General features: G+C 41.6%; 1 protein-coding gene across 1 annotated transcript in view; it reads right to left on the bottom strand.

The window, feature by feature from the left end:
• ar (androgen receptor) overlaps positions 1-15,797 on the bottom strand; it is a gene marked incomplete at both ends in the record, with an annotated part of 49,804 nt that overhangs the window by 21,054 nt on the left and 12,953 nt on the right. Inside the window, 2 exons of the mRNA XM_083637970.1 lie at positions 11,506-11,622; positions 13,369-13,520. Of these exons, the coding sequence (XP_083494096.1) occupies positions 11,506-11,622; positions 13,369-13,520 (269 nt within the window). The remainder of the gene's footprint in view (positions 1-11,505; positions 11,623-13,368; positions 13,521-15,797) is intronic.

The raw sequence follows: 15,797 nt of genomic DNA, 5'->3' as shown, positions 1-15,797 counted from the left end.
TGAAGCTCTTTCGATTTCCACTGTTTGATGATGGTAAACAGTAATTGATCATTCTAATACAATACTTGCAGCTTTCTGTGTAGATCAGTGTCTCATTAAAACTGTAGCCTGGAATGTTACTTGAGCTCTTTATTGAATTGCCAAGAATAGACACTACTCAAATCTCTCTGTCTCTCAAACATTTCAAATAAAAACTGTTAATTAAAAATTCCTCCCAGGGATTCTAAGCTATGAAGCAGGTCCTAGCAGGTGTAGGTCCTTTCATAGTACATTGTAAATAGGTCAGGTTGAGCTAACCTTAAGATCACCACCCACTTGAGTTGATGCCAGTGTAAACAGGCATCAAGCCATTCATACCATGCTTTCATGGACTGTTACACTCCCAAATGCAGTTCAGATGAACAATTATTTACGCAAGACACTGCAGTCAAAGGTTTCCAATATGTCTGCTTATTCCAGACAGTTTGATTAAAAGAGTAAGGATACAAACAGTCTTTTGTATATTACAGTACAGTATATTGTGATCTTGTATTCTGTATAGCAGAACATTTGGAAAATTCAATAAAGAGATGTTAAAAAAAAACAATACAGTACCTCTCAGTTATGTCTCATAAGGGAGACTAATATGTCTAATTTCCCTCAAATAAAAATTAATTTGTCAAAATTGTTGTCCATTTTCTGCTCAATGTACTGGCCCATGTACTAATCTCCTCCTCCTCCTCCTCCTCCTCCTCCTCCTCATCAGTGTAAGCTTGGTTACACTAATTTACACACAAAACATGTTGGTCAGTTTTACATCCTTTTTGCATCCTTTTTCATCTTTCAATTGTTCTTTCTGCAGGTTGTTTATAATTGACATACAGTAAAACAACTTACTGTAGCCTCAAGAACATTTAATTTGGTCATAGTTGACCAATGTCGTAGTAGATAGTGTTTTCGATTTGTTTCTCTGACAGAGAAAAGGAGAGTGAGGACTGGTGAAACCTACCACAAAACAGTCACAAGTCACTTCACACAGCAAGTCACTTCACACAGCAAATCACAAGTCACCTTACACAGCAAGTCACAAGTCACTTCACAGAAAGTCACAAGTCACTTCACACAACAGTCACAAGTCACTTCACACAGCAAGTCACAAGTCACTTCACACAGCAAGTCACAAGTCACTTCACACAGCAAGTCACAAGTCACTTCACACAGCAAGTCACAAGTCACTTCACACGACAGTCACAAGTCACTTCACACAGCAAGTCACAAGTCACTTCACACGACAGTCACAAGTCACTTCACACAACAAGTCACAAGTCACTTCACACAGCAAGCCAACTTGATCAAATCATTACATCCTGACATGCTCAACCGACCCAAACTCTAAGCAGGGTTCCTCCTCGTGCTCCTGATTACCAGCCTCGTACTTAAACAGTCTGATACTATCACTTCTACTTAAAAACACACAAGGAGATGTTTCCCTGGGTACTGTATCATCATAGGCGAAATGGGTCAGAACTGTCCATGGACTTTTTATTTATTTCTGGTCTCACAACCTCCTAGCCCATCCCATGATGGTCAGGTTGATTGTTAACCTATCAATCACAAGCCAGTTAACCAGTCTTGTCTAATATGAACCAACGATTTTCTCCCATTTTCTCATCAATTGTACCGGGCCAATTCGCACTGCTGGCCTGGTCGTTTCTCCACCCCCTCTGCCGAGGTGGGGAGAGCTGTAGACTAGCACATGCTTCCTCCGATAGTTGCCAGCCACTTATTTTCACCTGACAGTAAGGAGTTTCACCAGCAGGATGTAGGGTGTGGGAGGATCATGCTATTCCCCCTAGTTTCCCTCCCCCCCGAACTGGTGCCCTGACTGACCAGAGGAGGTGCTAGTGCAGCAACCAGGACTCATCCCCCATGAGCTTCCCACCCACGGACAAAGCCAATTGAGTTTGTAGGAACGTCTGGCCAAGCTGGAAGTGCCGCTGCCGGGAATTGAACCCGGGTCTCTACAGTGGTAGGCGAGAGTTTTTACCTACCCAGACGCCCAACCAATAAAATTATATCATTTTAAAATCACAAACTTGTAAGCTGTAGCCAATAGAACACCGCAGGAATGAGAAGCGCTTGGGTTCATCAGGGGAAAAGTTAATGGGGTTTTAGAACGGGGATTTCACTTATGCTAAATGCATAAAATAAGGTCTGTGGTTAACAAACGTTTATGGGAGCGCAAATTTGGGTTCAGCAGGATAATCTTCAACCGTGAATAACTTGACTTTTGGAATGTAAATGTGTGTGTTTTTTTACGTGAGCTAGAACGACAGGGTTGCAATGGATGCCTTAGCTCTTCTAGTTTAATATGATTTCAGTATCTTCATTAGAAATGAGTCCGCTGCCTCTGAAAGACAGTCATGTCTGCAGAGATGCCAGCACCATCAGGATTTTGGGGTGGCCAATTCTATTTCAGGGGTGGCCAGTGCCATGCCTGGCCACTCCCTATAAACGCCCCTGAGCCAGCAGCCAGAAACTTGGGTGTGATTTTTGATAGTGACCTGCGTTTTGAGGAGCAGGTAAACAGAGTTGTGCAATCCTGTTTCCTTCAACTGAGGAATATTAAAAAAAAATCAAGGTAATTCACGCTTTTATTTCATCCCGTTTAGACTCCTGCAACTCTCTCTGTACCTGCCTCAGTCAAATGTCTCTCTCATGTCAGCTAGGATTTTAACTGGCGCAAAATGATTTGAACGTATTACCCCAATCTTAGCACATATCTGCACTGGTTACCAGTTCGATTTGGAACTGATTTTGAGATCTCACTGATTACATTTAAAGCATGGCAAGGTCTAGCTCCGAGGTACATTATACAGCCTATCCATCCTGTGATCCTCAGATAGGGCAGATGATAGGTTTCTGTTCCCCAGTCTGGACTCAAGACTAAAGGTGACTGCAGTTCAATCACTTGTCAAATATTTTGTGTGATCTCTATCTGTATCTCAATATTTATTATTGTGTTTTGTCACAGTTCGTTAATTTGATGGTTGCCGGTTACCCCTGTTATGTGATTTATGATGTTGCGTGAGGCTGTCATGGGAAAGTGGGAGTTGACTTGAGGCGGTGTAGTCTATATGACGTGACTATAGGCTGCGGGGCTCTCTCGCTGCCACTCCAAACCTCCGAACAAGAAAGACATGTTACCACTGCCACTGTGTCCTAAATTGTGTATATTAGGCATCTACCCTGTCAATTGCTCTTTAAATAATAGAGAAAGGAAAATGGTTGATTTGTGCTTATTACAGGCCAGACGTTCAATTGCTTTGTGTTGGAAGAATGTTGGGTGCCCATCTCTAGGTCAGTGGTTGAAAAATCTAACATCTAGTCTAGCTCTGGAGAAACTTACTTATATGATTAGGAAGAAAATGACAGAAGTTTATGGCATTTGGGAAATGTTTCTGGAATTTGTTAAAAATGGTGACATTGAAGAGGCATTGGAAGGGTGACTTGAATGTGAAATAGGCTATTGTAAATGATATGTATGTATGTATGTATATATAATTGTGATGGTACCTACAGTTGATTCAACTTATTTATTTGTGTTACTTTTATTTAATTCTTGCATTGTCCTTTTTATTTTTTATTTTTATACTGCGACAGGGTTGGGGGGGGGGGTTATAAAAGATGTATGTTAGATGTATGATGAGAATACATGTACAGTAATTACATGCAAAACCAATAAATATATGGTTATAAAAAAAAAGAAAGACATGTTGTCTCTCCCGCTCCTGTTCTTTACTCTCTTTATTCCTTTATTTTCACGTATGGGTGTGAGTGTGTGAGATACTTTTCTGTTAGCGTCTAAACTAATGAACGGAAGCTAGTTCTAGCTAGCCTCCACACCCCGGCTTGGGCTATCCAGTAAAGCTGTCTGCCTCGGGGCCTGCGCCCTGCGCCCTGTGCCGTATGCTGGGTAAGTCAATCTCCGTTTTGCAAACTTTCCACCTGACAGCCTTGTGGTTATTTCGTTCTGCCATGGTGTGTTGCGGGTCCAGTTCACCTAGACACGAGCTTATCTCTTTTTAGAACCGAACCTGTGACATGTTTCTAGGCCTAGGGGACAACTCGTATTGACTGGACATCACATTCATGTGGTCAGATTTGATGTAAAAAGTGTTTATTTGTATTTAATTTTGATTTATGTTATTTCTGTGTATCCATGCCTAGATGACTTGCGTTGGCTGGACACTTGTGGTGCACTCGCTTCCTGTCTGTGGATGTGGTACGTTCTGTTTCAGTGGACTGAGAAGCACCATGAAAATCCAAGCTTATGTTGGCCTAGTAGCACATGAAAGAAAGAAGAAGTTTGGTTTATGTTTTCGTTGGCAAAAAAAAGAATCAATAATGTAGGGACAAAACAATATTTTAAAATTGATGTGTTCCCAAACTTAGTGCCCTTCCAGTTAAGACTGTAAAGTTGCTTGAGTGAATTATTGTTTTCAAAAGAAAATCATAAATTCAAATAATTAAAATACAATAATCTTTGTATGGTGCCATTGATGTCCCGAATAGATGGATGTTGTCCTAAAACCTTCCTCAGCTAAAAGAAAATCTGAAATTGTTTTACTTGGGCAACATAACTCGAATGCTTTTGTCTGTGCATCTGTGGATGTGGTGTCCTCATGCTTCTATGGCCGGCGTCCATGAATGTGGACACTGTGGACACTGTGGACTTTCAACGGTGCCTTTAGATTAGTGTAGGCCATGGGGCTATGGACATTTTGGACTGGATAATTAATCAAATCACTATCACTCTATGGAACTGCAAAATAATGTCAATACAGTGCAGGGCTTTATCCATTTATCTTCACTGCCCTAACCCTTTCCCCAAATAAGTCTACCATATGAATCTGTACATGAAAATTAACCTTCACAGTGACAAATATCACAATGAGATGACTGTCCAGTGTCCATATTTAACCACAGAAAATGTGTAGTTATATCAGGAGGACAGTCCCAGTGGCGGTTCTAGGAATCTTTAATTGGGGCACCCCAATTAGAGGTGGCTACAATGTGTTGATAATATTTATATATGCATTAATATTCTAATAATAGGCTAAAACATAAATGAATAGGTGACATGCACATAGCTGTTAATGGTCGGTCTCCTATTTTGCAGAAACTTTATAGTCAAGTAGGCTAAATAGGCAAACGTTACCATACATCTTGAGGCAGGAGATCATGATGTCAGTCTGAGAGGACTGCCGTAATATTTAGAATATATTTTCCCCCTATTTTCAGTATGTATTAGGGTTTTGATGTATATTGATAAATGCTTTCAGATCTAGGAGGATATAGATTTTATATGTACACTAGGTGGAGGTAGAGAGCACTGAAGGGACAGGCTGACATTCCACATCTGGGGCGAAGGGTTACGTCTTCCATGGTGTCAAGCAACGATATGCCAAGAGGAAGCACCTGAGAGAGATTAGCCTGCCGAGAGCAGCTGTTTGCCAATACAGATGGCTGGCTGTGTGAAGAGACATTTAGTAGGGAATGTGTGGAACTGTTGCTTGCAAAGGGCCCGGGGCAACTGGCTGTGAGTGTAACAAGAGACGGGAGACACACAGCAGGGAGAAGCGCAGAGTGGATGGCATGGTTAATGCTATCTGAGCTACTGGTGGCTAATGCTAGCTGGGAGCTAATAGCTAACGAGAGGAATGCCCCTGTAACCGAATTAATGTGAGTCCTCGTGAGTCCCGAGTGGTAGCGAGTAGGTTGGTTAAACTCACTCCCCCAGTATAAAGACACGTTAATCAGCTCCGCCAAGGGAGCTAGCTCTCTTGGTGCAGTGGTTAGCATGTCCGCCCCGCAAGCCGAAGGTCGGCAGTTCGAATCCACCCCTGGGCAAGCCCTTAACACATTCACTGCCAGCCGTTTTTCAATACTGTAGTAGCCGAGGATTCGTTTCTGTTAGGATTTTGTGAACACACAATATCTCAAAAGAACTAATAGAATGTGTGCTTTCTCTGTCTAAAAGAGTTAGTTTGTAGAGTTAGTAGTTATGTAAGCATTAGCAGTTGAATACAGCATGGTTTCAGCGTCTGAAAATTTATTCTGAGATAAACGGCTTTTTGTGAAATTCGATAGAACAGTCACTTTAACCATTCATTTTTGGCATCAGTAAGACGTCAGACATCTAAACAATAGTTTTGAACAGTAATTTCCTCCATAACAGCAGGAAACACCCCTCTCCTTCAAACTCCTCCCTCCGTGTGTGTTCTTCTTGGCTGCAGCGGGCGTGTCACAAGCTCGTTTCTGTTGCTGCTGTAACCTCGCGTCACCAGGCTCACTGCTTTGCTGCTGCTCCTGTCTGCTGGCGGCCGCTGGGCAAGTCTGGATGGGCTCGCTCGTTTCTTGGAGTTTCGGTTGAGAGCTTTGATGAAGCTTTTGCGATTCTGGTCTTATTTATGCTGCGTGTTTCAAAGTGTGTTCCACCCGTAATCTATTATGCAAATTTGCAATCCCTCACCGCCAGCAATCAGCGCGAAAGCGAAAGCGAAAGCGTTTTCGCCAATCCATTCTACAGTATGAGAATGGTTTCATCGCGCGTTCCCCTGCAGTTTTGGCTCTGCTTTTTCTAGTTTGGAGAGGACTGTCGCCACTTAGTGGGTCGGTGGAATGGGTTGTACACGTTCGGTGGCTCCAATATTTTTATAGGAGACATGGGGAGCGTTGATCCACGTCCCACCGTCAAAATTTTTTTTTTTTTTTTTAAGCCGAGATATCTCGTCATTGGCAGTCAACCGTTGGATTTTGTAAGCCGAGATATCTCGTCAATGGCAGTGAACGTGTTAACATGGGTTGCTGCAATTACCACCAACAAGTAAGTCTGCTATGGAGCTGCAGGTAAAGGTAAAGTCCCACTGATTGTGCGAAATTTGTTCTCCGCATTTGACCCATCCCCTGGGGGAGCGGGAGTGCTCGGGAATCATATGGTGATCTAACCCAGAGGTTCTCAAATGTTTTTCAGCCAAGGACCCCTTACAAGATAGAAAATATACCGGGGACCCCCTCATTCTGATTTGTGATTTTGGGCTAAGCTTAATTGTTTCCACGGTAACGTGCTTGACTTTTAATTTGATAGGTTTGTTATTAGAATGTAATCAATGAACCATTTTAGATTTAAAGCATAAACTTTCGTTGAACTATGAAGATTTTGCAAAATTTTTTTTTTTTTTTTTTTTTATTACATTACATTTACATTACGTCATTTAGCAGACGCTTTTGTTTTGTCCAAAGCGACTTACAATATCACAATTTGTCAACAATCCAGAAAACCACTATGCAACACAATCAATGACAGCCAAGATATTTTGATAGACTAGCACCATGTAGGAAGTAGTTTGAGAAGGAATAAGTAACATGTAGCATTTAAAAAAAAAAAAAAAAAAAAAAGATTTACCTGAAAACTTTTCGCAGACCCCCTGGCAAAGTGCCACGTACCCCTGGGGGTCCACGGACCCCCATTTGAGAACCACTGATCTAACCCCCCAATTCCAACCCTTTGATGCTGAGTGCCAAGCAGGGAGGCAAATGGGTCCCATTTTTATAGTCTTTCGTATGACTCAGCCGGGGATCGAACTCACAACCTCTCAGTCTCAGGGCGGACACTCAAACCACAAGGCCACTGAGCTGGTGGTGTTGTGGCACTGCTGTTTGCTGGCACACTTTAATTGTGATACTTTTTACTTCACTGTCTTTAGTGTTTGTACACTGTTTCTATACGTAGTGCTATATGTATTGTCTTCATCAGTAGCCTAATCTATTGCTTTAAATGCACATAAAACACATTCATCTTTCAGTTGGCTAATTATTGTTCAAAAGAAAGTGTAGAGCACTGCGAACATTTTGAACACTGGCCTTGTTGTACTAGTTAGTTAATAAGCCATATACTTTATATACTATTAAATGAGAAATACAAATAAATAGAAACCACTGGATACAAGAGGCTAAATATGTCTTTGGAAAATATGAACAAGTATTAAGCAGTTTGGATTGTGTGTGGCTCGCTCTAAACTTCAGCCAATTTTCTTTTAAACCACAGAAAGATGAGGAGACATTCTATCAGTTTCAGATATCTGTTGGCTATTTCCCTTCCATTAGTCTAGCTTTTATGCCTCCACCAAGGAGGTTATGTTTTCGGTGCCGTCCATCCATCCGTCCGTCCCTTTGTCTGTTTGTTTAGCAGGATGATGACAAAACTACTGAGCCGATTTTCATGAAACTTGGTGGGAGGGTGTAGCATGGGCCAAAGAAGAACCCATTACATTTTGGAGCAGGTCCAATCTGGGGCGGGGCTAGCAAAAGGGGCTGTAGCTAGGGATAGGAAGGTCGTAGAGAGTCGGGGTTCTAGGGGTGGGTAGGGGGAGTGGCTGGGAGGATTGTGGAGGTCAATTGACTGTAGATGTCCTTGTCAGTTTCTGCAAACAGCTTGGCATTTAGTCACATTTAACATACTGTGCTTGTCAAGTTTGATTTTGCATCAATCTTCTAAATTGACACAACTGTCAACAAAAATGCAATTTTAGCCAGTTGGGGTGTCATATGCCTCATTTGTGTTCTGTATTGATACATATAAGTCACAACACAGACTGCCACTCAAGCTGCAGGGCACACCTGTAGTGGAGCGCTGACATAGGTGTCCATAGGTGGATTTTTCAGATCTGTTTATCGTGCAGCAAAAGGTGAAGCTGTTTGAGAAGCAAATCTGCCTGTGAAATTGATCTCGCCTTTCTTTCAGCTCTTATTTCTCAGCTCTTATTGAACTAGGCAGCCTACAGTAACAGTGATATTTGATACACATGAGCGGGCGAGAGCAAATGTGAATGAATAAATGAGCATGCCGGTGACCTTTGTGCAATCCACATTAAGAAATGTTCATTCCTGCATTATTGTCAGTCATTTCTTATTTTAGGTTGCTCAGATCAATCCTATTGTAGAAGGACATTTGCACTTTCTACCAAAGCAAGTAGGTAGCTGCTTATTGCTATTTCACACAGGGCTAATGTAAAGGGCAAAATAATAAGCTATAGGCACTTAGGCAGTGAAACAAGAAGGGCAAAAGCAAATCTATTGGTATAAAAAGAACGAACATTTGCTAACCCTAACCCTAACCCTAACCCTAACCCGTTTTTGAATGAACTCTACAAACTCGTACAGCTGCATCTGACCTTGGTGATTAATTCATATTCTCTAATAACTCCAATGTTAAAACTAAGTGAAATATTGCTTTGAAGGCTACATATAATATTTTGTTTGTATGTGATAGGCTTGTTTATTATGTCTGTACAGTATAGCCAGCCACATAATGTGGGAACACTGAACAGTGATAATAAAAGTAAATAGACCTGTAGAAGTGTTTTATTTTCAAGGAAAGACTTTAGCCTATTTAACTAATGCCTTACTAGCATCAAGATAATCAGATTGATGGGAATTCCTTTGGTGGTATTTTGCTATGTAGAATTTAGTTTAATATTACAGTAAAAATGAATGCATAGCAAAGAGTGGCTATAGCTTGATAACAGCTCCATAAAGTGAATGCAGGGTGGCTAACCAACCTTGTGATAAATAATCTGATAAAGCCATAGTTAAAGACCATCTGCCAAGGAGGTTGTGTTTTCACTGTGTGTCTGCCAGCAGGGTATCTCAAAAACCTATGGACGGATTTCAATGACATTTGGTGGACAGCTACATGTATGCCTTTGTAACCTTGCAAGGCAGCTGGATTCGCGCGAGATCATGAGATCAGATCACACAAAAACAAACGCATTTGGCAGTGTCAGATTAATGCCTTTGGCCAAGGAACATTTAATTAGATAGTGGTGGTGATCCAGATCTACTGTAGGATTTCTGCAATTCAACAATAAGACTTTTTAGCCATAACTTTGAAACACAGCTGTAAAAAGTTACAAAGTAAAAGTAGAAGTGATAATAATGCTTGCTCCACTAGGTGTGGCCAAGAGCAATTTTCTAAAAGAAAAAGGAAAAAAAAGTTAAATGACGATTCCCCAATTTGCATTATAATTTGCATTATTTTTTTTATTTGGGGGGGGGGGGGGGGGGGGGGGGATTTTTACCTTTATTTAGATAGGACAGGCAGATGGGAAAAAGAGGGGATGAATTTGCTATTTCCATTCCAATTCCATTTGAGAAGACTGAATGCAGATGTGCAGATGTGGTTCATTACTTGATATGTCCAATGCTCTGCAAAATGAGAGTGCTATCAGTTTGGAAAAACAAATAGTCCTGTTCGGGTTCTATTTGGGGATGTAATTATCATTCTAGGGGTAATATGGAATTCAAATGTTCAAAATAAAAATCTTGAAGCAGTTCTCCATCCTTTTACATCTTGAATGGATGGCAAATTCGACCAATGCATTATTAGATGGTAATCAAATTTTCTGAGATTCAAAGAGTCTTTCAGGTCTCCTCAGACCTTCCGACTAAGGACTGAGACTAATGAAGCACCTTAGTACAAGATATGATACAAAGCTTATGATAATTTCACTGATACATACATTAATTGCAAGAGGCCTGCAATTAATTTGTGGAATTAACAAAACGAAAATAGGACTTAATAAAAAATAAGTCCAATGAGTTAAATTATATCTCCTTTTCTTTCAATATGACCAGCTATGAAATATTTTGAGGCAGAAAACTGATGGACACAAATAATAATGATATAATAATGATAAGACACAAATGTATCATTTTTCCTCTCCACTGCTACAAATCATTGTGATAAATCGTGGTGTGAGATGCAGCAAGTGAAGTACATGTCTGTGAGAAGGACTTGAGTGAAAGAAGCCTCTTTTTAGCCACAGCTAGAAAGGGTGTGCCTTTTTCCTGACAATCACAGCATTTTCCCCCCATGAGCTTGTCAGTGTCTGGTCGCAAAATTACTCTTTCTGCTGCTTTAATTCACATGTCTCGTGTCAGCATTGCGCTTCTCAGCACAATTTCCACCGTTAACAGAATGAGAAAATGGGAGAGAGTGAAAATTGAACACAAGACTAAAATTAGTTCACCACATGTCAATCTTTTCGGCCTAATATGACGAACATGTCTGGGTGACAGTAAGGAGAAGTGAATGGAATAGGTCTAAATTGCACGGCAGCTCAGTCAGGGGCTTGATTATCAGTAACATCCCCTATTGTGTTGATGCTGCAATTGAAGAGAGTAGGCTAAGATGTGCAGTGTGGCAGAGAATCAAGGATTTTGGTCTTGGGAGACCATTTATAGTTCCACCTTTAAGGCTTCACTTTCTCTTTAGCGTGCTTTGGTCATACAGGGCATGGTGTTTGTGATAGCTCGTACTGCACACAATCTACAGACAGCAGAACAGGCCATAACATGAGGGAGTGAGCTACAAACTGCAGCTGTAAACTACAAGAGTAATTGTAAAGGGGTAAAACATTCTAGTGTTGTGCAATTATATTTAACTGTTTGGTACAAGCATACCTCCAAGAGTCATTCCAGCTTCAAAACACTTCTTCAGCCGACATGAAGGGCAGTTCTTCCTCCGTAGCTTATCAATGGTGCAGTCGTTTCTGCTTGCACACAGGTATTTCTGCTTGCCTAAACAGACAGGGAGACCATGTCATCACTATAACTAAATAATCTATCGTGTGATGGGCAATTGGTGTTGCAAAAAAAGGATATTGCCTGACATTCAGCAAACTGCTCACATTATTGCAATTGAAGCAAAAGATGAGCTAGAGTTTTAAATTATTAAGGGATCAGGGGCATTTCTACGGGTGGGCCCGGGTAGGCACAGGCTGCACTTCTTGCCCTGGCCCACCCAAAAAACAAACAAAAAAAAAAACTTTTTTTAAAAATTGGTTGTTTTCTAGAGGCAAACTTGCTGCTGCCTTGCTAGCTAATGGTTTTGTAGCTTACAAATGCAGGGCACATCATCTCCCGAGTCTAATGCATGATGACTTCATGACATCTAGGAATTTTGTGCGCATTGCGCGCAAAACTTCGTCATGCAATTGCCCCACCAATTTTATCCAGGCCCACCCAATTTTATCCAGGCCCACCCATAATTGAATTTCTGCCTACGCCACTGTAAGGGATATATATATACCGTATATATATTTTTTTTTTATCTGGGCATTGGGGGCTATAGTCCCGAATGTTTTATGAATAGCCCCGGAAAGAAAATATTAAATCGAAAAATAGCCCCGGCCCTCAGATCTATTCATCTGTCATTCCTGCTTTAAAGCCCTAACAAATAACATGATAGATGATATATTTGATCAGAAATTCCTCTTCTTCTCTGTGTGCAAGTAACCTATATTGAAGGAAGATACATCACTCTCATCAAAGCGTTCACATTTTACATTGGGGGTAGACGTTGGGGACAGTATTGAAAGTGAATGGGGCAGGCATGGAAAGTCCCACTATAAACCATCATACAGTATGTGAGTTGTTTCACCTTTGATTGAAAATTGCTTCCACAGATTGCAAAATTCGAACGCAGTGATGTGAGTGAAGTCTTTTCCTTCTTTATAGGTTCCTTGTCTGTTTGTCAATCAAGGTTAATGCTGAAGTTTAACAATTCGTGAATTTGCTATGGAGACTGCCTCAAACCCTCTCAAGGACCCCTGGTGGTCCCTGGACCCCACTTTGAGAACCACTGATCTATTTTTTTAGTATCATCTCAAATTGCTTGAAAATTGTGCATTTACCTGTTGGGGTGAAAAATCCCAGGGGGAGCCACCCCAGACCTCCCTAAGGTGGCTCCCTGGGCTAAGCCTCCAATGTCTTCAGACCCTAGAAACACCTCTGGTGAGCAGAAATTGTTCGGCCACAGCTATGCCATTTTAAGTGCAATCACGCTGAATCTTTCAGGAAGTGTAAAAACTAAGAGCATCCCTGTGGGTGACCTAACAGAGCCGCATTTTTAAATGAGATCATTAGGGACGGTTGGTGGCCAAACTTGTGATGCTGCACATTGGCTGTCACAGAGGGACACACGTCACACATCGAGTGTGACGTGTGACACTGCACGGGGATTCTGCTAGTAATCTGAGTGAGTAAAATTAGTTTGTATGTAGGCTACAGCATTTTGAAGAATAGTGCTTCCTGTAAATGTGTATATTCTTTCTCAACTCAACTCTCATAACTCAAAAGGCAAGCCCATTTACTGCACAATGCAAACATCAATAAACCAATTACACATCGAAAATGCATTTGAAGCAATTTAGCTGGCAAATACTGACAATCCTTCCTATCAATAGTCAATCAATTTCAGAGAGGATAAGCATTCTTGAATTGGTAACATTAGTTCAAAAGGGGGCGCAAATGCCACCTATTTACCTTCTGCAGCTCTCTTGAAGAAAACTTTGCAGCTGCCACAAGTGAGCGCACCGTAATGACAGCCGGACGCCTCGTCTGCACAGATCAGACAGGTCCTCTGTGGCGGGAAGAAGAACTCCATGGGGAACATGTGGTCTGTGCCTCCCTCCAACCTGCAGACAAACACACGATAACACTCGTGAAAAAGAACATACAGGGCAAACCACAGTTTGGGTCTAGGCATTGGGTAGGTGGTTTTAGGATTAGGGTTAGGGTCTGGATATGGTGGTGGGCTTAGGGTTAGGGTCTTACCCAAAACCAGGGAGAGGGTCCCCTCTTCCCAATAGGGCTGTGAATCTTCACTGGCCTCACGATTCGATTCGATTACGATTCAGAGGGCCACGATTCGATTCGATTACGATTATCGATGCATCTCGATGCATCTTCAATCGATGCATCACTTTTTTCCTCAATACATGGTTTATTTTTTCTCACTTTCTTTTTTCTCACTGTGTGGCTACTTTTAAAATAAAAGTGCATTTGGAATTGCATTGTATTATGATCCAAATAAACAACTGCATGTACTTCCATTAAATTTTATTTGATTATAAAAAAAATAAAAAATAAATAATAATAATCGATTTTTGACATTTGTGAATCGATGCTGAATCGTGCACCTCCGCATCGCGATGCATCTTATAATGATTATAAGATGCATCGCGATGCGGAGGTGCACGATTATAATATAACCGATTATTTTTGACACCCCTACTTCCCAACTCGTTCTGGACGATGAGCCTGATGGCGTACTGTACTTGACCTTTGCCTGAACCCACAGGTATAGAGTGCTTTTTAACGGTCGGCCCATGCTGCGTTCCATAAAACGTCAAGGGCACATTACCTCAGACACAAAAGGCGTGTGACAAAGTGGGGCTCTGGTACGAGTTGGTACAATTTCGGAGTGAGAAAGGGCTGCATCAATTACGCTGGTAAGCAGAGGTGAAAGTGGATTGAATTTCTTGCAACCCTTCATCGCTTCATATTGTCCTCCTCCCGCCCCAATATATGTGTTCTATATATATACTTGTTGTTGTGATTGTTTTCTGTGATTTTGCATCTACTATTTACCTACTGCACCTTGTCTGTAACGGAGCATACAGCATAAGAATTTCACACGTGCGCACTTGTACTATGGAGTGACAATAAAAATCTTGAATCTTGAATCGTAAAAACACACAGGTCACTGCACTGGAACAATTTAGAAGCAATTTATGAGAGAGACTACTGTTGTTTATGTTGACATAAACATGACGACATAACGTCAGCAGATGTGTTTCCTTGTTGGAAATGTGATCATGACGACTTCTGTGGGTTTTGATTGACAGACAGCTGCACGTCACTCTGTCCCTTTTTCTCGGTACTGCACTCAGGCACCGAATCTTTTAACGGTACTATGTATCGCCCCGTTCCGGTCTACTTTTACCAGTGCTGGTAAGTGGTAACTTTACTGTACTGTATTTTTATATGATTATTATATTATTCTAATTATAACTTGTTACTGTAGCTACACTTAGTTTAGATGTATCCACTGCACAGTATTTTTTATTATTATTACTGAAGCATTTCACTACTTTTCTATTTTTTACCTCCGCCAAGTACGTTTGTCTGTCTGTTTGTTTGTTTGTTAGGGAGGGTGTAGCATGGGGCAAGGAAGAACCCATTCAATTTTGGAGCGACTCTGATGCAGGGCGGGCCGAGGAAGGGCGGGGCTAAGGAAAAGGGGCTGTAACTAGGGATAGGAAGGTCGTAGAGAGTTGGGATTCGAGGGGTGGGTGGTGGGGTGGCTAGGTGTATCTGGGTGGTGGGAGGGGTCGTGGTCAGGAAAGGGGTCAGGGTTCTGATCTGACTCACAAAATGTACATATCATAGGAGACTGGAGTATTGGCCTTGACTAAGGTATGCACTCTCCAAGTGCACTTCTAGTTTGTGGTCTGTGTTGCTTTATTGTCTTCTATTGTTGTTGCCATGCATCAAGACCAATTGCCCATTTGGGACAAATACATTTGAAATCTGAACCTTAAACCTTTGCTTCACATATTGAGGTCAATGTTGCTTTTAACCTGTTGAATACTTTCTGAAATATAGCCATACAACTGTTGCTCAGATTGAGTTTCAATTATGCCAGTGATATTACCTAAACTCTCTCTCTCTCTCTCTCTCTCTCTCTCTCACACACACACGCACGCACGCACGCACGCACGCACGCACGCACGCACGCACGCACGCACACACACACACACACACACACACACACACACACACACACACACACACACACACACACGCACACACACACACACACACACACACACACACACAGTCAGAGAGCAATTACTTGGGACAGTGTGGGAAAGATGTGGGTGCCAACGCCAGGGGCATGACGGGTGCCT

Source organism: Poromitra crassiceps (genome assembly GCF_964638095.1).
Source record: "Poromitra crassiceps genome assembly, chromosome: 1".
Taxonomy (NCBI): Eukaryota; Metazoa; Chordata; class Actinopteri; order Beryciformes; family Melamphaidae; genus Poromitra; species Poromitra crassiceps.
Note: the sequence above shows the minus strand (reverse complement) of the source record. Positions and strands in the feature narration are given on the sequence as shown.